The sequence below is a fragment of the Thamnophis elegans genome, chromosome 2 (genome assembly GCF_009769535.1).
Source record: "Thamnophis elegans isolate rThaEle1 chromosome 2, rThaEle1.pri, whole genome shotgun sequence".
Classification (NCBI taxonomy): Eukaryota; Metazoa; Chordata; class Lepidosauria; order Squamata; family Colubridae; genus Thamnophis; species Thamnophis elegans.
Window position 1 is genome coordinate 98,990,673 of NC_045542.1, and position 24,506 is coordinate 99,015,178.

A 24,506-nucleotide genomic window follows, 5' to 3' on the forward strand; every position below is an offset into this window, starting at 1 on the left:
CAGGGGGCAAAGGGGAAAGATTCGGATCCCGATCCCTGTACAGGATCCTGTACAAGTTCAAACGCGGCCGTGAGGGCCACACAGAACACACACCCTGGTTCAAGGATAGAGTAAGGGGTCCAGTGTGGGGGGGTGTTGCAGCCACCCAGTGTAGGTGTTTCCAGCCTGAAGAACTCCCCAGAGTATCTAAAACGTTTTTTTAACATGATTAGTCTTAACTCCTTCTATACCCTGAATCAAGATTGAACTGAGACCCTTGTGTATGTTGCAGGAGGAGTAATTTGCAGGTTTTACAAAGCAAAGCTTACCTTTGGATGCTCCAACACTGGAAGTTTTTAAGAAGAGATTGGAGAACCATTTGTCTGAAATGGTAATTACCTGAACATTAGGTTGGACTATAACAGTGGTTCTCAACCTGTGGGTCGGGACACTTTTGGGGGTCGAATGGCCCTTTCACAGGGGTCGCCTAAGACCATCGGAAAACACATATTTTCAAAAAAAAATATGGAAATAAAATAATTTTATGGTTGGGGGTCACCACAACATGAGGAACTGTATTAAAGGGTCATGGCATTAGGAAAGTTGAGACCCACTGGACTAAAAGTTCCCTTTCAATTCTGTTATACTAGGCCATCTTAAACTTGGTAGATGTGGATCTCTGTTCATATGTGTTAAAAATATATATGAATTTGGAAACAAAGGCTAATGTTAATTGGAACTCACTCTATTGTTTCAACAGGAAGCATGGATTCCCCAAAGCCCTTGTCCCTCACAACTGAACAAAAATGTGTATCTGCCTTGTGAGCCAAGGTGGCGCAGTGGTTAAATGCAGCACTGCAGGCTACTGCTAGATCAGCAGTTCAGCGGTTCAAATCTCACCGGCTCAGGGTTGACTCAGCCTTCCATCCTTCCGAGGTGGGTAAAATGAGGACCCAGATTGTTGGGGGCAATATGCTGACTCTCTGTAAACCACTTAGAGAGGGCTGAAAGCCCTATGAAGCGGTATATAAGTCTACTGCTAAGTCTACTGCTATTGTGGGTTTATGTGTTCAAACCAAACCATGCCACGCCTTCCACCACCAACTGAAACCCATATACCCCACAATAAAAACTGAGGACTTAATCAGTAGTGTATTTTACATTTTACAGAGACTGAAAATTACAAACTATATACAGGCAGCATCACCACTAGCCACACAGTTGTAGTTGCCATTGGAGCAGCCATTGGCAGTTGTTTCACGACATAGAGCAACACCGTACAATAGCTTGGTACAGCAAGTAAGTAATACTGGCACTCTGCTGCCCAGCCAGCATGGGCAGTTAGTGAAAGTCGGCCAGAACATTTGGAGCATACATGTCGATTCCTGAAGACAGCCTGAGAGTCCCAAGAGCTTGATGGGGTCTAGTCAGGCTTCAATCTAGACCAAGGGGACAAGTCTGTGAGATCATGATACTACGACAGATATCTAACAGGAAAGGCCTGGCTTCATGGCAAAAAACATACAATTGAGGGCTGGGCTTCTCATGGAGTAGATCACAGGTCAGATTTCCCAGCAGCAGCTGATGATGATGATGATGAAGAAGAAGTTGGTATTTGCGGTGAAGAAGGAGAAACCTGGGGTTGTGACTGCACCTGGGATTGACACTGAGAGGGGTCGGACTTTGCTGCCTTGAGGGTGCAATTCTCAGGGCTGGATGAGGAATGGCTTGTGCAGGTGACACCACCTTGTTGAGGCACCTGAAGGAAATCGGGCAGTATTAGATCCTCCTTGGACAGTAGCCCACGCTGGTCGTTGACCCTCAAGCTGTGTGCACGATTCAGCAGTTCCATTAGCCCTGAGGGAGAAAAAATACTTCAATGCATCTAAAATCCTAATACCATGGGGTGTGTGTGTGTGAATACTCTCAGGATGTGTTGATCTGCAACTTAATCATTTCTCATGAACCAGGCTGATGGGACTTGGATTGAACAACATCTGGAGAGCCACATAAGACCCAGCCATTCCTCATACAGTCATTCTACAAGTAGCAATATTTCGCTCTTTCAACTTGCTTGCATTAATTAGATAGTCATGGTTTCTCTAAAGGAGTCTTGAAGAGGATGCTAAAACTCTCACAGAGCTCTTGGACTCTTAAAGAAGATACTATAAATCCCAGATACCCTTGGTATAGCTATTGCAACTTGATTTGCAAATTGTGGAGCTGGCCAGCGCTCTACATGAAAGGGGGCATCAGTTGCAAGGGGGGGGAGAGACATTGGAGATGCAATACCAACAACACAGGCTTGCAAATTCACCTATGTACCCAGCCACTGAGACCAGTGATAGAGCCTATATTCATGATCCAGCAGGCCCTTGCATAATTTTTGTTATGTAATTATATTTAATCCACCCACGTCTTGCTGTATTGCCTTGCTATGGCAAGGAAGCGTTCCTGGGAAGGATGAGCAAAGAGTATTGGGAATGTATGGAGTATAAACTCCCAGCAGGGTCACCCATGGCATGAAGGTCATCCCAGGTAAAACTAGCAGACACTTTTATTGGGGGGGGGGGCAGAAATATTGAGAGATACTGGAGGCAGATGATCACTTTAGTAGACATCCATTCATCTTATATGAGACAATTCAATGGTAAATCTCTGCTGTATTTTACCAAGAAGAACACATGGATATAACATATAAAATTGAAGTGTTGGACGATGGCCCCTCGGGACAGATAGCACTCAACATCATATTATGGAAAGGCTGCTAATCTTTCAGAATACTAATTGTATTTATGGTGTGGCTAGAGTAAAACCCTTTGAGACATCTTGTATGTTCACTTTACGATATAGGTATGAAAATCCAAAGTTGCAAGGGCAGAGGTAGTGGGAACATGGTACATAAGATGCATAAACTTGGGAAAGCTCAACACATTGAAAGATGAAATGAAACAACTACAAATTCCAAGTATCTTTGGAATCAATGAATTCGGATGTTGAGATTGATGCTTTCAGTCAGAAGATCATACAGCTTACTTTATAGGACATGAAAAACAAAAAAGAAGCCACATACTACAGGTAGTCTTCAATTATGGATGGCAGTTGGAAGCGGAATTTGCTGTTGCTTACTGGCACGAGTATAAAGTGTGACATCATCTAACCGCTTTGCTTAGCAAGGGCAATTCCAGCACTCCCAGTTGCCATTGCTAAGTGAATCACCACAGGTTGTTCAGCAAGGATGCCACGTGGTCACCATTTGAGACCTCCTGCCAGCCTCCCCGTTGACATTGTGTGTTGGAAGCCAACAAAGAAGATTGTAAATGATAAACGTGTGACTGTGGGATGGTGTGATGGCTCCAAAGATCACTTACTAAGTATCATTCGTTCTGTGCTGTTGCAAATTCAGAAAGTTGATGAATGAGTCGTTGTTAACTAAGGATGACCTGTACTTGATAATAACGTAGTCAACAATCGAATAATATCAACTAGACTTTCTAAGCAGCTCTTTAATGTGACAATTATTATTTACTCTCCAACCACTGATGCAGATGAAGAGGAGATTCACGAGTTTGATTATCAAGATCAGTCTGAAATCAACAGGACATGCAAGCAAGATGGGCTGCTTGTGATTGGAAAGTGGAAGGCCAGAATTGGAAATAATTATGAAAATGTTAAGAGTGTATGGCTCAGGAAACCGAAAATAAATAGGGGTATGACCTATCAATTTCTGCCACTTCCATGATGTCTTCATTGCCAACACAGTCCTCAAACGATCAAAATGACACTTCTACACACAGACCTCACCAGATGGACAACATAGAAATCAAATAGACTGTATTATTGCTAAAAGATGGAGGAGATGCTCAGTTATAAATCTAATAAATAAATTCCAAAACATCCCTGTTCTTTTTTAAATGTTAACTGTTTGGATTGTTTTGTTTTAGTTGTTTTATGATTGTTTGTCACACAGAATCTCTTGCTTGAGAAGGGCAACCAGAACATGGTGAAACAGACTGGTTCCAGGTAGGCAAAGCGTGAAGAAGGCTGTATACCCTTTCCTTATCTATTCAACATATATCTCGGTGTATATTAAAACTGGAGAAAGAAGCAGCAATAGCCTGCACTATGATGATGACATTACTCTGATAGCCAAAAATGCAAAGAATTTGCAAACTCTAGGAAGAAAAATCAAGAGCACAGTGGAAAATGGGACTAAGACTAAATATAGTACAAAGAAGACCAAACTAATCAACCTTAGAACTGACAATGAAGATGCAATATTGAATGGTAGATATCTTATGCTTTTTAGGATTGACTTATCAACACCAAAGGAGTAAGCAGTCAAAAAAATACAGTACCCCACAAATTAGCACTTAGTAAAATAGCCATGCAGGCCTTAGAAAAATTATTCAGATGCTGTGATGTGTCAGTAGCTACAAAGTGCAGACCAATGCAGGCAATGGCATTGCCCATGACCCTTTATGGCAAGAAAAGTTGGACTTTGAAAAAGCAGAATAGAAAGAATATTGACAGTTCTGAAATTTGATGTTGGAGAATACTGTAACATGGACAACCCCCCCCCCCCCGAAGACCCCCAAATAAATGGACTTATAAAAAAAAGCAATCCAGAACTTTCACTTGAAGTACAATAACCAAGCTTAAATTATCCTAGTTAGGACACATTGTGCAAAGACCTTAATCTCTGGAGAAGACTCTAATGCTTGGAAAGGTAGCAAGAAAGAGAAGAGCATGACCAACAGCGGGATGGATAGACTCAGTTATACTGGTGATAAGTTCTCCATTGGAAGACCCAAAGGACCAATTTTTCTCATGGAGAAAAACTATTGATATGGTTGCTAAGATTTGACACTGACTTGATGACACATAATTGATCATATTTAACAAATGTTGAATATTAAAAAGAGGGGAGTGCTAACTTGTATGCCAACAGTGCCTTTGGGACAGGAAATGATAAATTTAGTGTCAATGCAGTTTAATCTGTATGACACTTCCAGTTTTCTTTCCATTTCTTCCCTGCTTTTCCACCCATCTATTTCTCAGTAGGCAGTGTGATGTAGTAGTTAGTGTTTAACTGGAATGAGAGAGATGTAGGTTTAAATTCCAATTTAAATTCCCAAACTGCTATGAGCAGATTCCCTCTGTTCTTGCTTTCCAAACTAAAGGGCTCCACAGCTCTACACTTTGCTAATTTCCTGCCAGAAACTATAATTTATAAAGGTATAGCCAAATTAGCATTGCTTGGTTCGGCTTAATTTCCTAGAATTACTAATCTTCTAGAGAGCCAGTGTGATATAGTGGTTAAGACATTAGACTACAAACTGGGAGATTCTGAGTTCCAGTCCTGCCACAGGCTCAAAACTAGCTGGGTGACCTTAGGCCAGTCATTCTCCCTCAACTTTGGGAAGCAGGCAATGGCAAGCCACAAGCCACTTCTGGAGAAAAAAACTTACCAAGAATATTGCTGAGGCCAGGACCAGGACCAGGACCAGGAGTTAACACTGATTCAAAAGATATGCGCGCACACGCACACACACACACACACACACACAAGCATGCACACACACACACACACACACACCTTAATTTATAAGCAGCATCCCCTTGACCTCCTTAATTTTATTAGGTTGCAAGCAGAGACAGAGATGATTTACCTTCCATATCATATGTGTGGCGGTTCTGGTTACCCTTGATGGCTTTGTTAAAAGGACAGGACATTGCTGAAAATGGATCACTTTCAGACTGGGTCTCCAGAGTACTTTCATCCTAGAACCACAGTGGGAAAAAGTCAGCCTCAGAAAATGATCCATTTCTATATAGGTGACAACTATAACCTAGGCATAGCATATCACAAAGGGAACAGTAACATCATTCCTAGCCTGTGACCATTCACAATAAATGTATGGCACCCACATTATGAGAAAAAATAAAATAAAACAATTATCTGCACATTCATCATTATCACTATCAGGAAGAATGCTAGAGACGGAATAAAAAAAGTGTTGTATGCAGTGATGCATTTTAAAAGTTAGGGAAGAATCAAGATTCCCCTTGAAGCATGAAGCAACTCAATAAGGTGTGTTATTGCTTTCATGATCATTGCTCACCTCAAACTGCTCGGAAGTAGCATCTGCTACCATGACAGGTTTCACTTCTGCAATAAAAGAGATGGATGTTAGAATTTCTGGTGGAAAGATAGCTGTTTTATGTTGCTGCATGAGAGATGCTGAACTATGCCTTAAAGGACAGCACCAGTCAGCAGAAGGAAATACTGTGAAATACATAACCAAGTCTAGGAAAATTGTGAGTACTAGGTAGGGGGCAGGAAATAAAAGTGGAGTTACCGTTTTTATTCCTTCAAGGCCCCCTTGTAAGAACCCATTCAGCAGGTCTACCATATTCCATCACATTTTCTCTTCCTTCCATTCAGCTTTGATAAACACACATTTTATAAACTATCTTGTTTTCTATTAGGTAAGCAGATGACATCTTCTGTGGTCCACCATGTGTGACTGGGGGTTATTAATTGAAGTGAACATGGAAGAGGGAAGAGGATGGAGGAGGAGGAGAACCCGACCCAACAGAGCAGGGAGTCAGGGAATACTACAGGCCCTCTCTCCTAAGGATGTCCATCTGGCAGGACCAAAAAGAAGGGCCTTCTCCATTGTGGTTCCCTCCCTGTGGAACATTATCCCTGCAAAAGTAAGGCTGGCCCCGATTTTGACCCTAACCCTAACCCTACTCTTCTCCGGAGATACACTGCATCCAACACTGAGCAGGTTAATAGGGTAAAATGCACAATATTTGCATCACAACCAATACCCTGAGTCACTTTTTCAGGGTGAAAAGGGCAGCAAATAAATTCAATAAATTAATTAATGAATTAAATTGCAACCATTGCGCATGGTGAATAAATAAGAGCATCGATTCACTAGCACTGATGGGAAAGAAAAAGGTAAAGAGAATACGTAGTCATCTCTTCTTGGGGACCCTCTTCAAATAATTCTCCCTAGGGGAAAAGAGTTCTGTCTGCAGTAGAATTAATCAGGCTTAGGGGTTACAATCGTGCATAGATGACTATATTCCTTTGAGCATCACATACCTGCATCTGAATCCAGAACAAGCTTCTGAGCGGCCACTGCACTAACTTTCTCTTCCAACTTCAAAATTTGGAGTCCCCCAGACTGCAGGGAGAGAACAAAGTTAACAGAGGGGGGGAAAGGCCAGAATTGCCCAGGGGGAGGGAGAAGAACAGACCCTCCCAGAAATGGGTGGCCCAAACAGTAGTGTAAATACACCCTGCTACAGTGGGCGTTGCTTTGCAACAGAAGATCTACAAGGAAATGGCACGCCATTAAAAAGCATGGGCCCAGAGAACCATGGGCATTTTCTTCTAACCCACAGAACAAAACAGAAACCTACCAAGAACACCAGTCTAGCTAGCTGCCTTTTTAGCTTGTTAGCTCTTACTCCTGATAAATCGCCTTGTGGCAAGATGGGCAGCAGATACGTTTCATAAATAAATAAAGTGGAAGCAGTGTCTCTAGTGCAGACCGAGAATTGCAGAGTGCAACTGGGAGCAAGCTGAACATTCAGAAGTAAGCAGCCATGTTATATTGACAAATCCCAGCTTAGTCAAACACTTCAGCTAGTCCTCGACTTACAACAGTTCATTTAGTGACCATTTGAAGTTACAATAGTATTGAAAAAAGTGACATGACTATTTTTCACACTTTTGATCATTGTAGCATGTGGTCAAAATTCAAATGCTTGGCAACTGGCTCATATTTTGCAGTTTCTCAAGTTCATGTGATCACCCTTTTGCGATCTTCTGACAAGCAAAGTCAACGGAGAAGCCAGATTCACCTGTCAATGAGGTTATTAACAACTGCAGTGATTCATTTAAACAACTGTGGCAAGAAAAATCGTAAAATGGGGCAAAATTCACTTAACTACCTTGCTTAGCAACAGAAATTTGGGCTCAATTTTGTTGTGAATCTAGGACTACCTATATTTACCCGTCTTATTTCATGATAGTTCTTACCCGTTTGAGTGACACTTGTCTAATATCAAGACTGTATTTCTCCAAGATAGGCTGCAATGCTTCTTGCAAGGTTTTAGTTGATTTTGCCAGAATGCGGACTGTCTTATTGAGAGGTGTAATGTGCAGCCTGTAAAAAAAAAGAATCAGGTTGAGGACAAATCATACTGGGAGAAAAGTTTATCTATGTGATTGCTAAGAGTCCACATCAACTTGAATGTGCAAAGTGAAAAAGACACTATAAATATATGAAATGGGTATAATACATTACATAAGTCATAACCAAATTCTACGGGCCTATTTACTGATCATGGTAAATACAAAGGACAATGAGAAAGCAGCTTAGGAATGGGGCAGAATATATCTCTATATGAATGCAACAGGAAGAAAAACATTCATATAACTATAGATCCACTGAAATGAATTATGAGCTCTGAATTATTTATAGTGGCATTTATGACATTGATGCTAAAATGGTCACATACTCAGGGAGAAATAACATCTCATAGAGTAGCATAGATGGTGACTTTCTGTGCTGTTAACTTGCAACCACTAAAGGATTTTTCTAATTTGCACACAACCCAAAATATAGCGATACCTACAGCTCATAGACTTATACACTGTTTCACAGTGCTTTACAGCACTGTCTGAGTGGTTTACAGAGTCAGCATATTGCCCCCAACAATCTGGGTTCTCCTTTTACCAACCTCAGAAGGATGAAAAGATTAGTCAACCTAGAGCCAGTCAGAATCAAACTGCTGGTGTGTAGCACAATTAGCCTGCAATACTACATACTAACCACTGCGTCACCACGGCTATTATAAACATAAACATCTCTTGGTGTGGGTCTTCACCCCATGTTTGAGACATCTGAAGTTATTCTTACCTGAGATGCCTATTGGCCACGTGAAGTTAGTGAGGGCACAACCCTTCCCTCCAGACCCCAAGCACTCTTCTGTACCACTATTCTCCTCCCTGGTTTTCCTTGTGAAAATTGTTGAGAGGTGGCTGGTTTCACCTATTTACTTAATTTCTATGCCACCCATCTCATTAATGCAATGGATTCTAGATGGCTTTAGGTTTTAAAAGGACTGCATTTTCTTAGTTGTGAAACCAAGCTTCATTCCTCTGTGCCGCAATAGCAATAGCAATAGCAGTTAGACTTATATACCGCTTCATAGGGCTTTCAGCCCTCTCTAAGCGGTTTACAGAGTCAGCATATTGCCCCCCAACAATCCGGGTCCTCATTTTACCCACCTCGGAAGGATGGAAGGCTGAGTCAACCCTGAGCCGGTGAGATTTGAACAGCCGAACTGCAGTCAGCTGAAGTAGCCTGCAGTGCTGCATTTAACCACTGCGCCACCTCGGCTCTTTCAGCAAATCCGTTTGCTGTTCCATGGACTTGGAAGTTGGAGAACAGACCCCTACTCTCCTGGTCTGCCCGGCACAGTAAAGAAGAGAGACTGGCCAAGGCATCTGCGTTATCCCAAAAAAACCCATCCCAATGCCAGCCTCACATTCCTTGTTGTGACTGATGGATGGATTCCTTCAGACTTCAACGAGTGGGAGGGCACCATAATCTGTGTGATTAAGCAACCACTTTGCTTAACATGCGTTGCGCACCGAAATCAGGGCATTATTATTTGTTGGCAAGCCAAAACAGAAATAATAGCTGTGTGATAGAGATTGGCAAAGGAAATGGAACATTTTATGCTAGGGATACAGGGTGGGGTTGGTTTTGATTGTTGTTGTTTTTGCCAATTCAAGATCAAGTGAATAACACTTTAATTCAGCACTGAGAGAAGACTCTACTTACTCAACTATCAGTACCAACATGAAGACTGCACAACTTAAGATCACTTTTAGTTCAACCACATACAGTCAATAATGAGTACTATTGAACTGCTGTATTCATGCCCCCGAAACAGCAAAAGAATTGTTTTCATCTGTGTTGTAAAGACAAATAGGTCACTCTTCTGGAGCAGGAATCTCAGCGTGTAATTAAGAAAGATGAAGCAAAGCAAAGCCAGAACAGAAGGAGTCTTCACTTTTCAGAAATCACACTCACTCAAAGTTGATCCTGGTCTCCAGCTTTACCTCCTGGTCCATCAATACTAAACTGTCCTGGTTCAACGCCAGCGGCTTCTGTGAAAAGCCAAAGAAATACGGAAATATCGATACAGTACAAAGAAAGAACACTCACGTAGGAATGTGCATAGAAATGCTTGCTAATGTATGATTCTACATCACCCACAGATTAATTCATGGCAGCCAGTCTTGACTTAGACTATTTAACAACCATTTGGAGTTACAAGCGTGATGGAAAAAGTGACAACTGGTTCTTGCACTTATAGCATCCCTCCGGTTGCATGATCAAAATTTGGACACTTAACAATCAGCATGTATTTATGATGGCTGAAGTGACCCTGGATGACACAATTACCATTTATGTCTTTCCCAACAAAGTCAATGAGGACATCTGGATTCACTTAATGACCATGTGATTCATTTAACAGCCATGGCAAAATTGTGGAAACTTATTTCATAACTGCATTTCTTAGCAATGGATATTCTGGTCTTAATTGTAGTTATAAGTCAAGGACTATTGGTATGAAATTATTAAGGTCAGTGATGCAATTCTGGGAAAATAGCTTTTAAGAAATCTGCAAATAATACTGGGGAGAGATATTTTTAATTGTGGTAGGAATGAAAATGTTTCTAAACAAAGGAATAGATAAAATATTATTAATCAGGAATATTTTGATACTAATATTCTTTGAAAACTGAAATTGCTTGTTGATTTCACCCAATATATGCACATTCTGTAATCATTCGTGAACTAAAAATTACTTGCCCAATATAAATATGCCTTGGAAAAACTTAATGTACAATCAGGTTGGATATGTTAACTATAAGTATGGATAGGTATATTTTTCTCTAACCCTTTCAAAGAGGAAAAACAATAAAGCTGTATGAATTTAAAAAATGCTGAAACTATATCCCAATTTAAGCCTAGACATAAGATACTTTCTACAATGAACTCAATTTCATTTGAAGAATATTTATTTATTTGGCTTGTTAACAATATGTGCTACATGGATAGATACATAGAGAATATAATTACTATCTCTAGTTAAAAGGGACACCAGTGACCTATTTTCATAAGCCAACCAGGCAATTAGAAGCTATAGAAGATAGAAATAAAGGTTACATAGAATATATATAATAAAACACCCTAGTACTCCCAACCGGCATGGCCAATGGTGAAGCATACTAGAAGTTGTGATGAACAATCTCTGAGGGCCGATATTCCTTGGCCCTACTGCATAGGACTAAGAAATAAAATTTCAGGGAAAGCTCAGCCAAACAACAGTGGACTCTCAATCCAACAGAGAATTACCCAAATTTACACTCAAAGCCCAATTTCTTCTCAATTAAATTAGATAAAGTAGATAAACATTGCATGAGGAGGTTACAAGTAAATTGGCTTAAACTGAATTTGTAAGCACAGTAGATTTTCTGTTTACAACTTCTGAATTCACAGCTTTAATTATAATGTCACCATGGTATATATTGAGAGAGATTGCAGACGCTCCCATCTAAATTTTACCTAGAGAAATCCCTTTCTTTTAGGTTTCTAAAGTACTATTCTTCCAGTAATGTTTCCTTTTTGCCTGAAACAAATTGGACCTACCTTTTCATTTCCCATTAGGTAGATCTTTACATCAGGTAAATTGAGACCGCGACGCTGACAAACTCCAGCCAGCATCTCCTGGATAGAGAGTCCAGAGCGTACTGGAGCCAGTGATGCAGTCCCATCAGGCAGATAAATGCAACAATATTTCATGGGATGGTTCTGACTGTCAGATTCTGAGCCTGTCAGACTCTTCCTGTGGGTCTGTAGAGAAGAGAACCTATCACATTCAGTTCCATTTGCTAACCTACTACAACCTTAACCTGAAAGTGTAGTCTCCACAACAGACAATGACTTGAGATCAAAGATCATTAATATTGTATATCTATCAATGCATGCACTTATGGAAGGTGTGAGCTTGGTGAGGGACTTTTAGCCAAACCTGCAATTTAAATAATTATATCACCCCCCCCCCCCCCCTTCCTATGCAATAGGAAGACCCAAAAGACCAAGTTAGGAGCAGATTATTGTGGAGAAAATCTATATATATGGTTGCTAAGAGCTGACAATGATTTGATGGCACATAATCAATCAAAACTCTTCTCTCAATTGCTTTCTCTACAGAGACAGACAATGATATAATAGTATATCTTTGGGCCACAGTAAAGATGGAGTTTTAAAGAAAATTCCTTTATGGTTTTTTGGCGATTTGAAGCAACATGGTGAAGAAAACGTGCACATCAAGAACATCTAGTATTATAGAAACCCTGATGTATCAAAAGCAATGGTCCAGATATTCCCACTTTATATAGTGTGACAGATAACATTGCTTGAAGGAACTCAATAAGCATGAACTATTTCCTATTATTCCTCAGCAATTAGAAATACTGAAAACAATATTGGGAGCTCTTGTACCAGCCAGCATATATAATTCCTTTATAAAACCATGGAAGCCAGCAGCTGGCACAGAATCTTGAGGCAGTGAATCTCATGGTAATTACACTTTATGCAAATATGCACATTTTCCCATTTTGAGAACAGAATTGAAATGTTCCTTTCTTTCCACCAGCAGTTTGAAGTAATTCAGCCAGAATTCTGCCAACTCAACATACTGTGTCACTTGCTGTAAAACCATGGATCTGTCAGATAATCTGTTTATTAGACAGTGGGAAGCATTTGGTTTCAGCTTCAAGAGGTGTACCTCTCTGTGGGCAAACTTATTTCAATGAGCTATCATGTAGAATGTTTTAGGCTTTATTTGCATGGTACACATGATTCAAAAAAATAACCACCCACTCCCAAGGAGCAAAAGACTTTGACTGTATAGGGCTCTACCTGGCATCTCTGGCCCTTCCAGAGACCGTTATGGATTTGTCTCACTATATAAAATTAATATATTTGGAAAACAAAGTTAGCATCTTTCTTGCACCAAAATGTGTTTGTGCTTTTTTAAAAAACTGGAACAAAGGTAGAACTTAACTCTCTTTTTCTTTCTCAAATTATAGTATATGGATAACCTGTTGTCCGTCATTCCTTCTGGGGCTCAGAGAAGAAACAGTAAGCAAGCAGCAAAGAAATCAGTGGCAAAAACAGGAGTTGTGACCATAGAATTGCCTCTTTCACTTGCCCCATTGGGGCGGGAGGGAAACAAGCGGTGTGAGTGGGTAACAGAATAAATTGCTAACAAAGAATGATGGAGTGGGACCCGCAGGAATACAGGCAACACCTGATAAGCATGTTCCTGCTCAGTCACCTACCTTTTGCCATCTGACACTGTGACAGCCCTACCACTGCTTTATCCTTCTTCTTTGCCTGCCTGGAGAATGGATCTGTAGATATCTACATGGCTATGATAACAGCAGAAGCATTCAAGCCCAGGTTGACCAAATTCCTGCCACTGCTCCCATCTCCTTCCATTCATTGGGGCCTTGACTGTAGAAAACTGGGGAGAGAGGAAGATTTCCCCTCATAATAGGAGCACAGTCTATTGGGCAATGGGCCAGAATGCACAAAACATGCTAGAAACATGGGAGGCTGTACTGTATGTGGGTCTGTGTGTACATGCACAAAGAAATTTGATGATGGGAAGAGCAACAGTAGCTCAGGGCAGAATATTGACTGAATGATGACAACCTGCTATTAGTCAACTGGAAGGAACACTGACTGATTTATGGTGATCTCAATGTCCCCTTCAGTATTTCAAGGTCAGCAATCAATGGCTGTCTTCCAAATGATGTGGAGGGATTTGGTTGGGAAACAGAGCGGGAAGATGCTGTGTCAAAAAGCACAAAGTGGCTTCCATTATGTAGCCCTAACATTAGCCAAACTCCACTCTCCCTACTAAGCACATTGTCTTGGGTGGGTTTTTTTTTGCTAGTGGTATTCTCCTCTGGATAATTTCATTCTCCACTTTTATTTTATCGGCCATGATGCTCAGGAGAAGGGCTGCTTTCCTACCAACTGGGAATCCCCCTGGCATTCTAAACAACAACTTTTCAACAGTTTCAAGGTAGGGCAACCTTGAGAGAGGCTGAGAGAGGGGATACAGCCATGAAAATACCAGCATGCTCTCAGCAGCAATTGCAGAGATCTCTACTTTGTAGAGAACTCCTCCACACAGCACAGTCATAGCCTATTATAGATAGAGTGTGGGGGCTGGGTAGAACCTATGATGTAACAGGCATGGCATACTGTTTAAGCAAGAGCCAAGCGCCCACATTGCAACAAACAGAGCAGAGAATATTCTTACAAGATGCAGCTCAAAATCTAGCTAAACACCACTCACCTCTGCCTGCAAGCCACTGGTTGCATAAGATAGGAAGCCCAGGTCCAGACTAGCTGAGGAATTCAAAGAGCCTTGGGAGTCACGCCAGGGGGATGGTCCCTCACCACCATTTCTCTCCTCTAGGACAGATAGTTAGCAAGGAGTTAAGACTTTGGAGAATACTTGGCCAATAATTAATCATTGTGTTCTGCCACCTCCTTCAACTGTATCCCTACTTTCAGCTCTAGACTCACCTCCCCAAGGACGATCCCTCCGGTCTCCTTTCCGAAAGGATCTCCGAGGACTCCTCCCGGCCAGGTTACCAGCTGCCTCCACTCCTAACGGCAGTGATTTCCCTGCCTTTAGTTTTGTTTTCTAAGAGAGAACCAGGGAGTGTAAGAGCTCTAGATCTATCAGACTTGCTTAAGTGGCATTCCCAAATCCCTCCCGATCATACTGTCTTCTAAGCTGGAAGTAAAGGCTTCCCACCTTGCTATGTTCAGTAGGTGGGCTGCCAGAACTGGATCTCAGTTCTGGCAAGGGCTGCCCTTGGCTATCTGCCTTCGCACATGCTTGGTACAATGCAGACTTGACAAAACGTGCGTAGCTGTCAAATTTCATCAGGTTGAAAATCTAAAAGAAGCAAAGTTGAGTATCATTAGTGTCTCTAAAGCTTGGCACTTTGGTTACTTCATCCAACAGGAATCACAACATTCTGAATCAGAAATGTACTTAATTACTAATTGGGGATCAAATTCATATCTGCTAGATTTCTCATAGCTATATAATTTATTTATATTCCGCCTTTATTATTTCTTTACAATTGGCATGGCATATCAGCTAACGGACATGGATTGTTCTCACCTGAAGTTGCTGGACATGAAACATGTCAGGAGTGGGAGAGGACAACATCTCCTCACCAATCCACGCCTGTCTGTCAATGTTCACTGGATTTACTGAATGACTCGACAGAAACTCATCATAGATCTTCCTAGCTTCCTGAGCCAGCTACAAAGAAAGTACACGAAGTGAGAATCACAAAATCACAATAGCGAAGAACAGAAATATCCAGGCCAGCTGCAGTAATCAAAATGGCTTGTATTTTCTCCCCAAGTACATAATATAGGGAGAGAACCATCTGGGTGCTCTATTCATCTCATAGGTTAGTGTGCTTTCAATGGTTCTCAGCAAAAAATAAAGAAATATCAATGCTATTCGTTTGGGTGAAAAATTCAACAAGAGTTCCTTCCTTTCTTCCCTCCATCCATCTCCCCCATGCTTTAGAACAAAAAAAAAGGGCAAGATTTGTGCCCATATGGATATGTCAATAAATTTGAAAAGCAGGGGGATAATAATATATCTAAATCCAAGACCAGTTAAGTAGGATTTCCAATAACAAAAGGAAGAAAATTAATATTCTACACTGCATCCCACCAATGATAAGGAAAAGGGGAAAATGTAGCTAAAACCAACAGGGTTCAGTAGTGAATATATCTTAAAGAATTTGGAGGTTTTTTTGGTAAAGAATATTACTTCCCTAAATAACATATTAAATAATCATCACTCTCCTTTTGTCTTCCTCCTTCTTGTTATGCTTGCTGTTTATATAAAATTGTGTTCCATGCAGTTTGAGGCTATGGGGCATTATATTATTCCTTGACACATTGCTGTCTCTTGTGAAATTAGGGAATTATAAATCATACACAGAATTTGGTTTTATGAGCCTTCATTTTATAGTATATTCCAAACCTCATAATAAGGTAAAAAGTTGAATGTTCTGTAGAATTCAAATTAGGATCAAATGTATCACATACACTTATTTGAATTACATACATTTTCTTAGCACAAAGTAAGTCCACATAATGCAAAATTTGGCCTTCTTTTAGAAGAAGAATTCTTACCTTTTGGGTGCTATTAGCTGGTATCTGCTGAAATTGTTCACAGGCTTTCCAGAAATATACATTCTCAGCACTAAATTCCTTTTTCAGGAACTCCTGGAAAGAAAAGGATAATTCCCTATCTATTGCAACATTATCATAGTCCAGAACTCTAGAACAGACAAGGGGGAAATCAAAGGATTCAGGCAACATTAAGCAAAGCCAAATTATTAGCTTTGCCCAAAGTGCAAGATCACCATATACCGGTAAGTTGTATTGGGTAGCAAATAGCCATCAGTAAACAGCTCTACCCTCTAGCAAACCAGTAGAGAGGAAAGAAAATCTGTTTCAAGATTAAAAGGACTAGAGAGGAGAGATATGGCCGCACAATTTCAGACTCGTATAATGCATATAGCTCTAAACAGCTCCAAATACATGCCATCTTAGAAGGGAAATAAAAATAAATAATAGTAAAAACGGAAGAATGTGCAGTGAAAAACCAAAGGGAACAGAAAGGTGATATGGAACTCACAGTGAAGTATGCCACACCGAGCTTGTCCTGTAGCAGTGTCTCAAAGGACTCAGCCCAGCGGGCCACGGATTGCTCCAGGGAGGGAGGGACACTCTGAGTGCACGGCAGACTGTTCACACTGTTATTACTACCCCGGCTGCCAGAGCTGTTTAACTCTGTGAAGCAGAGAAAGGTTTCAAGTTTTTCAGATGCCTCATATCTGGGAAGGTGGTGTGAATTTGGGTCTGCCTAAAATGGCAATGATTGAAGTACCAGGGTAAGCCAAAACGTTTTTCTTTCTGAAACAGCCAACAGAGTGTCATCAGCTCACTTCATCTACAAAATCTATTCTTCATTCAGTATTGGTTATGGGAGAGTGACCCTGAGGTCTTCGCAAATGAGCGATTTCTCTTGCTGGAGTTGCTGTAGGCAGATGCTGTAGGCGGATAATCAATTTCCCATTGTTGGAAATCTGAGATTTTAAGCAGAATCTCCGGGAGGCAAGATGCCTTGTTTCCCATCGACCAGGGAACTGCTCAAAATCACCAGTTCCGCCTGCTAATAGCAGCAAGGCATTAGCATCTTGAAGGAACCATGGGGACAAAGGAAAAAATGACAAGGTACTCCATTTCTTCCAAAAACTGTTTGCAGATAGCTGATTTTCTACAGGTAACCCCATGATTTTGAACAGAATGATAGAGAGAAGGGAAATCTTATTCCTGTCCCTCCTGATGATATTGTGCAAAGGTCTGGTTTATTCCTATCACTGGTGATTTGTTCATTCTCATCAGCTCATTAGTGAAAAACAAATTTCTAGCTTAATAGCTTCCTAGTACTAATGGCAGTATAAAATCAGGGGTCTATTCCCCAGTCAAGCATCCTAGGATAGTTTGGTCAAACATTTGTTTTAACATCTAATCCCCTAAAAGTTGTTTTATGTAGTTCAAAGGGCCAACATTCAACTATGAGGTGATATAAAAGGTAATCCCCTATTACTGTGTTTATCAACCTCCAATATCAAGCATATCTCCAAGTAGCCAGCAAAATCCTGTGGCCATTATTACACACTGTCTCCAAAAGTCTAATAGCATTACCCAGTCACATGTCCCACCTACCTCCATCGGATACCGCCGGGCCCTGCAAAAGAAGGATGAGAACAGTCAGAGTACTTTGTCAGAGAGAGATTAATTCAAAAGAGGCATCACCTTTCTCCCCATTGTCATTATGATATTTACACCCAGGTTTTCTGCTTGTATAAGCATACCAACAAAACAAGATATATTTAAATTACAATAAAACAATATGATTAAAATGACACTCAAAATCAAGACAATTAAAATCAGTTAAAAGCCTGATGAAATAAAGTGTTTTTGTTATTTCCCAAAATACTGAACCAACGAAGGCCAAATTGTCCTCCCTCAAAGACAATTTTCAAAGGAGAAGAAGACCCCTTTCTGCCTACCAGATAGCAAACTTCCCACAGAAAGGATTCTTCACTCTTGTGTAGGGTTTCCTGCCTAGGCAGGGGGTTGGACTAGAAGATCTCCAAAGTGCCTTCCAACTCTGTTATTCTATTCTATTTTATTCTAAAAAGGACATTCCTGCTGATTGAAATAGCAAGAGATGTGGCCCCTCACTAAATCAGATCCCAAGTTACCTAAGAATAAAAGTAAACACCTTAAACTGTGCCCTGAAGGTGATTGGCACCTGCTGCAGAACCATCAATGTAAGCATCCTGTCACCAACATAACCTGCTCTCCTTATTTTATTATGTATTGCATTTTATTTATGTGGTTCGCTTTTTGCCAAGTAGGTAATGTAAAAAACCAGAAAATGAGAAAAAAATAACACATACAAATGCCTACAGTTCTGGGGTCAATCTCAATCTCACACATATTAGCATGTTCTGCTGGCTGTCACAGTATCCTGGCCCAATTCCTGAAGAAACTGAATTAACAGTTTGGATGCCACATTTTGCACCAGCAGCGGTATCCAAAATGCATGTAATAGCTTCTTGTCCAGTATCAGATAATCATACATGTTAGTTAGCTAGATAGAGATGCAAATATAGGATGACAATCTGTTCTCTCAAAAAACAGTCTGACTATACTCATTCCATCTCTTAGGTACACATTTCTAATAGGGAAATCTATGGTTTGGAAAGTCTTCTACAAGCAGTATTTTTTTTCTTTTATATTACAGATTTTCATTTGAAAGAGAATCCATGAGAATTTGACAGGCTATGGCCAGAATTACAGTTCCACTTAATACAAGGATAAAAAAAACCTGTATGTTGACGGCTGTACTATATTACTTTGAGAACAAACTATACATGTATGAGTGAAGGGGGAGAGCGCTACATTTTTCTTTAGGTATTCCTTCCAAAATGCTCCGCTTTCTTCCCAGCATGCAACTACCGAAAGAACATATCAGTTTTGCCAAAGCAATAGGTTGCAGATTACAATCTATTTAAAGAAATCATAATGAACATCTTTTTTCCCAGTTGCATATATTTCATGGAAGATAGATGATAGCTGCAGGAAAATATTATGAAGAGCTGCCAAAGCTATAAAGACTGGGGTTTGTGGTGGGGGGGGGGGCGTCATTTGGAAGATACTGTAGCACTGGGAGAGTTCCTTGTCCCTAATTAAAATTAAAATATAAAAATTAATTAAATTGAGGAGAAAAAGGGTTTAACAATTGAGATGACACTAAAAAGCAAAAAATTAGTTTCTTTTATTTCTCTCATCTTGAAATATTGCCACAGAAAGTTTTTTTAATGGGAAATTGATAGTAGTTTGATTGTTAAATGTCTATTTGAAAGTTATTTTTATTTCTGATGATGAGTAGGCATTGTCCCTATAATTTGCCTCATTATAAATTAAATGTTAGAAAATTATTTCTAATTATTTCTTAATTGGTTTATTTCTTTACTTGTACCAGGATTACGGAAAGTTTCTTTTCTGTTGCTTTTGTTGTGCTTATTTCCTTACAAGAGAAATTTTTCAAATGTCCTCCAGCAGTCATTTCTTTAGAATTAGTCCTTTGGTTGTTGTTTTTAAAATATGCATTTCAGAGATAAATTCATCACTTGTTTTTTTGACAGTTTTCTCCTTTACAATCTGAGGGTACAAGAGAATCATAAATGCTTGATTAGTTAAGGAAATATAAGAAGGTAGAAGGTTACCCCCTCATGCTGGAATTCCTGATTTTAACAAAACTAAAACTGGGTATAGTTAAACGTGTATCATAGACTTTGTTTTAAAGGGATTTTAATAGCACTTCATGGCCAGAGAACTTTAGGAAAAGGAGCTAAAAATAGTAGAACTGAAGAAAGTAGAAAAAGCTAAAGTGGTTTCTAATGGTTTGAAAACAAATAAGGACACGGGGAAAAAAGAAAAAGGAGAGGAGAGGAGACCAATCAGGAAAAAAAAATACAAATATGTAACTCTGAATTGTAGCGCTGATGTCAGGGATGCCACATAAGCTGAATTTAGAAAGGATACCAAGGGTTTCTTTGGGGAAGTTCAGAATAAAAGAATTGGCATGCCAGCTCCTGTGAGGTTATTCTGTTTTCTCCTAAAAAAAGGTTTGGGGGTCAAGTAGAGAGGGAATGGGGTCTCTTTTACTGGATGTGTTCAGATAAAACTAGATGACTTTAATTTTACATGTATTTCTGTTGTGGTCAGGATTTGGAATAAGTTAACTGCCAACATTGATATTACGTCAATTTAGGATGTAATATCTTTTCTTTTTTCATCATTTAAACTTTTCATTAACATAATCAGTTGCAGGTTTAATATATTTCCATCGATTATCATTTCTAATCTTTACAAAGCATATCCTTTTATTATCATTTCCAGCAAGGATCCCGAACTTGCAATCCGTGTGCTTTGTGTGACCTTCCCATCACTTTTTGTGCCCAGTGATAATCTTTTATTTGTAGACACTGATAAGGCTGCCAAGCAAGGCTAAGGTGTTGTGAAGATCCCAGGCTGGGCCGCAGGAAAACCCACTCCAGGCATAGGAGCATGGCAGTGACACATGTCTCCCAGCTGCCCCATGCAGTTGGCATGTCTTACACCATCCTCAGGGAAACTCCACCTGCTCTCATGCTCCATGAAAGAGGCTACATTTAAGGTGGCAGTGGGGACTCTGGGCAGGGGCCCTGGGGAGGGGGGCTCGCTTGACCAGAAGGGCTGGGAAGGTATGGTTGCCCAAGGGAGGGAACGAAGAGACAGCTGGTTGCCTCTGACTGTCTGGCCATTAGGGTATTTTTCCCAGGCAAGGACAGCGAACAAAGAAGCAAGATCCCTCTGCTTGTGCAAAGGAAGAACAAAGGGCTCTGCCAAACAAGAAAAGGCAAGCTGAAAAAGACAGAGGCAAGAAGGGGGGAAGAGCAGGACTGTGGCAGCTCCAGGATGGCTTTCTTAGACTGTACAATCTGATCTTGAACAAAAGATTATATATCGGCGGAATATTAAAAGCAAACACAGGCATTCTCATTAATGAAAAAGACTACTAGTTAAGAGATAGAAGGAAATGGTGCTGTGGCACAGCAATTTCTCATGCAGATTTGTTTTATGGTAAAGTTGTTTTTCATTTAATATATTTATTTTTAATGGCATTTGTGATACTACATCTTCGATTTTTGACTAGAAATCAGTGTATGAAAAGGCTTCCGTGTTGGGCAAATGAAGTAATTCTCGTGTGGCACTTCTGAGGATTGGAATTTACGACTCCTGCTTTAAAGTGAACTGTCTCGTTTGCTATACTTTAATCATTCCGGATTATAATATACTGTTTTATTTTTTTAACGTTATACAATAACGTTTAACTGCTATTCCAATAGATTTTTCTTTATTTTGTTTTTGAGTAATCCTCTTTTACTGGTCACTGCCTATGTATTCCCATGGACAAATGGAAATAGAAGGAACACAGAATCATATTATGCAGAGAGTTACCCAAAACCTAGACTAGAGACATAGGTCCCCCACCCCTGACTCAGGATAAAAACATTCTGGTTTGTTACCAGTGTTGCTGACAGAATTTCGCAAGTTATCACGACTCCCAATAGTCAGATTTCTGTTGAGACATTTCTGGTTCTAAAATGATTAATGAAAGTTGCATAGATGGGACTAGTATCTAGATTGCAAAGGTTTGAATTGACAGTAAATAATAGTGAAGAAATGCAGAAAATACTAATTCCTTGTCAAAATCAAGTGGTCTTCCGGATTTCTGCAGCCCAAATAGGCTGCAGTAAGTAGGCCTAGTGGTTACGCTTGTCAATACCAAGGAATCCAAACTAGAATATAAACAGTTATACTTCCATCGAAACCCAAAAGCTGCCATTGCCAAAACTGGTCTAAATCTGTCTGAACGCTAATGATCATGGACAAACTATATTTCAGAACTTCTTATTTCGATCTCAGTCCACTAAATCTGTGCGGGGGCCAGAGAGATTTCTGTAAAGATAACCCTATGAAGACATTATTGTTGGTGCTTCTTCCTATTTAGCAAAGCAGGAGGTAATACCGGACCATTTTCCAAATAGGAACCTGATTTCATGAGGTTAATTTAGAGTAATTTCTTTCTAAAAAGAGTCATCGCTGCACAAGGTCCCCCCCCACACACACACACAAGTCAACATAAGCTGCAGCAGCTTTTGTTGACAGCGAACGGCTCCTGCATTCCATGAGGTCGATACATCTAATCATTTCATTATATTCATTCCTTTTGTGTTTGTGGCTGCCAGTCATGCTCAGTTGTGCAACCTGATAACAGACTCATGCCTGCCCGTTCAGTTTCCACAGCCGATTGTGCAGTATAACCTGGCGGGTTTGAAAGGCACTGTGATTTCACAGCAACCCTTCAACGTGCAAAAACATGCCCCCAGCTACAGCAAAGCAACAGCTGCTCAGGTTTTACTTGGAAAGAGCCCTTCCTCTCTCAGATAGTTTACAAAGAAGAGGGCAAGATCACAAGGCAGAACCCACAAGAACATCCCAACCACCCTACCGCTGCAGTAGTGCGTAGAGCCGAGCTAAATCCCTCTCTCATCAAACTACCTACGGCTTTGGGGGGGCATGAAAACCAGGGAAGGTCACTTATGCTTCCCCCCCCCCCGGAAGGAAAGAGCCCCCAAATGCCAGGATCAGATTTTAGGAAGGAGCCCTTTTCATCAGGAAGACAAGCCGCTCCTTTGCAGCTGCTGGCCTTGCTTTCCCCCAGTAGCAGCTGAAGTATGTTCACTCACCATTCGGCCATTTTGGACACCCAGATGTTTGGGTTTTCCCAGCATGCCTCTCCTGCAGTTGTCACAGGTAGACTTTAAAACCCAGGACCATCAGGCTGGGAGCAGCCCCTCCCTGAGGCTGCAGCCGGCCTTCAAAGCATCCCCGGCTGGGAGAGAAAGAAGGAGTGGAGCTGCTTGCCACGCTCACAGTGCAGCATTCACTACCTCTTTTCTTTACCACAGGAAGTGTCACCATGGAAACCAAAACCACAGCTCAAAATGGGGTTTGGAAGGGAGACACTCCTTCCTTATGAGCACAGCCCCACTGACACCTCCAGCCTAAAGCATTGAAAATAGTCCAAGGCTGCAGCCAAAGGCTGCTTAAAGGATCCTATGCTCTGATGAGGGACCGGGAGCATCTGTGACTGGAGCCAAGAATTTTTCTAGCATCCCCAGACAAAGCCCTCAGGGGATGCAACGGACAAAGGCAAGCTCCAGCAGATACAGCTAAGGCGGCAGACCAGCACAAAGTCAATTGGCTGGCAGGCACTGTGGCATTCTCCAAAGTCAACACACTGCCATCCACCTAAAGATGACTGTTTCCTAGCATTCTTCAACAGCTGCAGCTATTATGCACACAGGACAGAATAACAGAATAACAGGATTGGAAGGGACCTCGGAGGTCTTCTAGTCCAACCTCCTGCTCAAGCAGGAGACTCTATGCCATTCCAGACAAGTGGCTGTCCGGGCTCTTCTTAAAAGCCTGCAGTGATGAAGCAGCCACAACCTCTGGAGGCAAACTGTTCCACTGGTTAATTGTCCTCACACTTAGGAAAATTCTCCTTAGTTCTAGGTTGCTTCTCTCCTTCATTAGCTTTCCTCTTCCATTGATTCTTGCCTCAGGTGCTTTGGAAAATAAATTGAGCTCTCTTCTTTGTGGCTGCCCTGCAAATGTTGGAATGCCGCTATCATGTCAAGAACAGGGATTACCCTGCTGGAAGAAAATTAAAGCTCTGGGACAGTGATTGCTAACGTTTTCAGCATGGAGTGCCGGAAACATCCATGCACACACCCATAATGCAATGTGCATCTGTCTCCCCGTGCTTGCATTTGTGACCCCTCCTGCCTGCCCCATGCCCCTGCGCACACACCTGCATGCTCCCACGCATGAACATGTGACCCCTGCGCACATGCGCACGACCCCATGTGCAACCCCAATGCATGTGTGCGTGGCCACGTGTGTGCACCCCTCCCCCATGCTTGCATGCATGCCTCCCACATGCACCCTGCCCTCCGCACATGTGCAGCAAAGACCCAAAAAACAGGTGGCCGGCGGGAGGCGTGCATGCCATAGATTCACCATCACAGCTCCAGGTAAAGCCCCTAGTCTACCTTGTAAAAAAAAGGGTGGCTGACTTTTGTTGTCATGTCACGTTTTATGTTTTTC

The 24,506-nt window shown here is 41.1% G+C and overlaps 1 protein-coding gene across 1 annotated transcript; it reads right to left on the reverse strand.

The window, feature by feature from the left end:
- Positions 1–1,143: 1,143 nt before the first annotated feature.
- RGS14 (regulator of G protein signaling 14) lies at positions 1,144–23,232 on the reverse strand. The gene is made up of 15 exons (XM_032210934.1): positions 23,081–23,232; positions 17,940–17,961; positions 16,846–17,000; positions 16,338–16,430; positions 15,301–15,444; positions 14,926–15,069; positions 14,691–14,811; positions 14,458–14,576; positions 11,733–11,936; positions 10,107–10,183; positions 8,042–8,168; positions 7,100–7,181; positions 6,105–6,151; positions 5,652–5,763; positions 1,144–1,836 (listed from the first exon to the last, which is right to left on the reverse strand). Exons 1-15 carry the CDS (start codon positions 23,123–23,125, stop codon positions 1,535–1,537), a joined length of 1,794 nt encoding a protein of 597 aa, XP_032066825.1. The 5' UTR covers positions 23,126–23,232; the 3' UTR covers positions 1,144–1,534.
- Between the last annotated feature and the right edge of the window lie 1,274 nt (positions 23,233–24,506).

Bases quoted from the DNA above. Each gene is read 5' to 3' on its own strand.
- RGS14 (XM_032210934.1), bottom strand. From the start codon at position 23,125: ATGCTGGGAAAACCCAAACATCTGGGTGTCCAAAATGGCCGAATG. The intron at 14,812-14,925 runs GTGGGAAGCCTT...GTTCTCTCTTAG, and splicing joins CACCTACTGAACATAGCAAG to AAAACAAAACTAAAGGCAGG. The intron at 10,184-11,732 runs GTAGGTCCAATT...GGCTTTTCACAG, and splicing joins ACCTAATGGGAAATGAAAAG to AAGCCGCTGGCGTTGAACCA.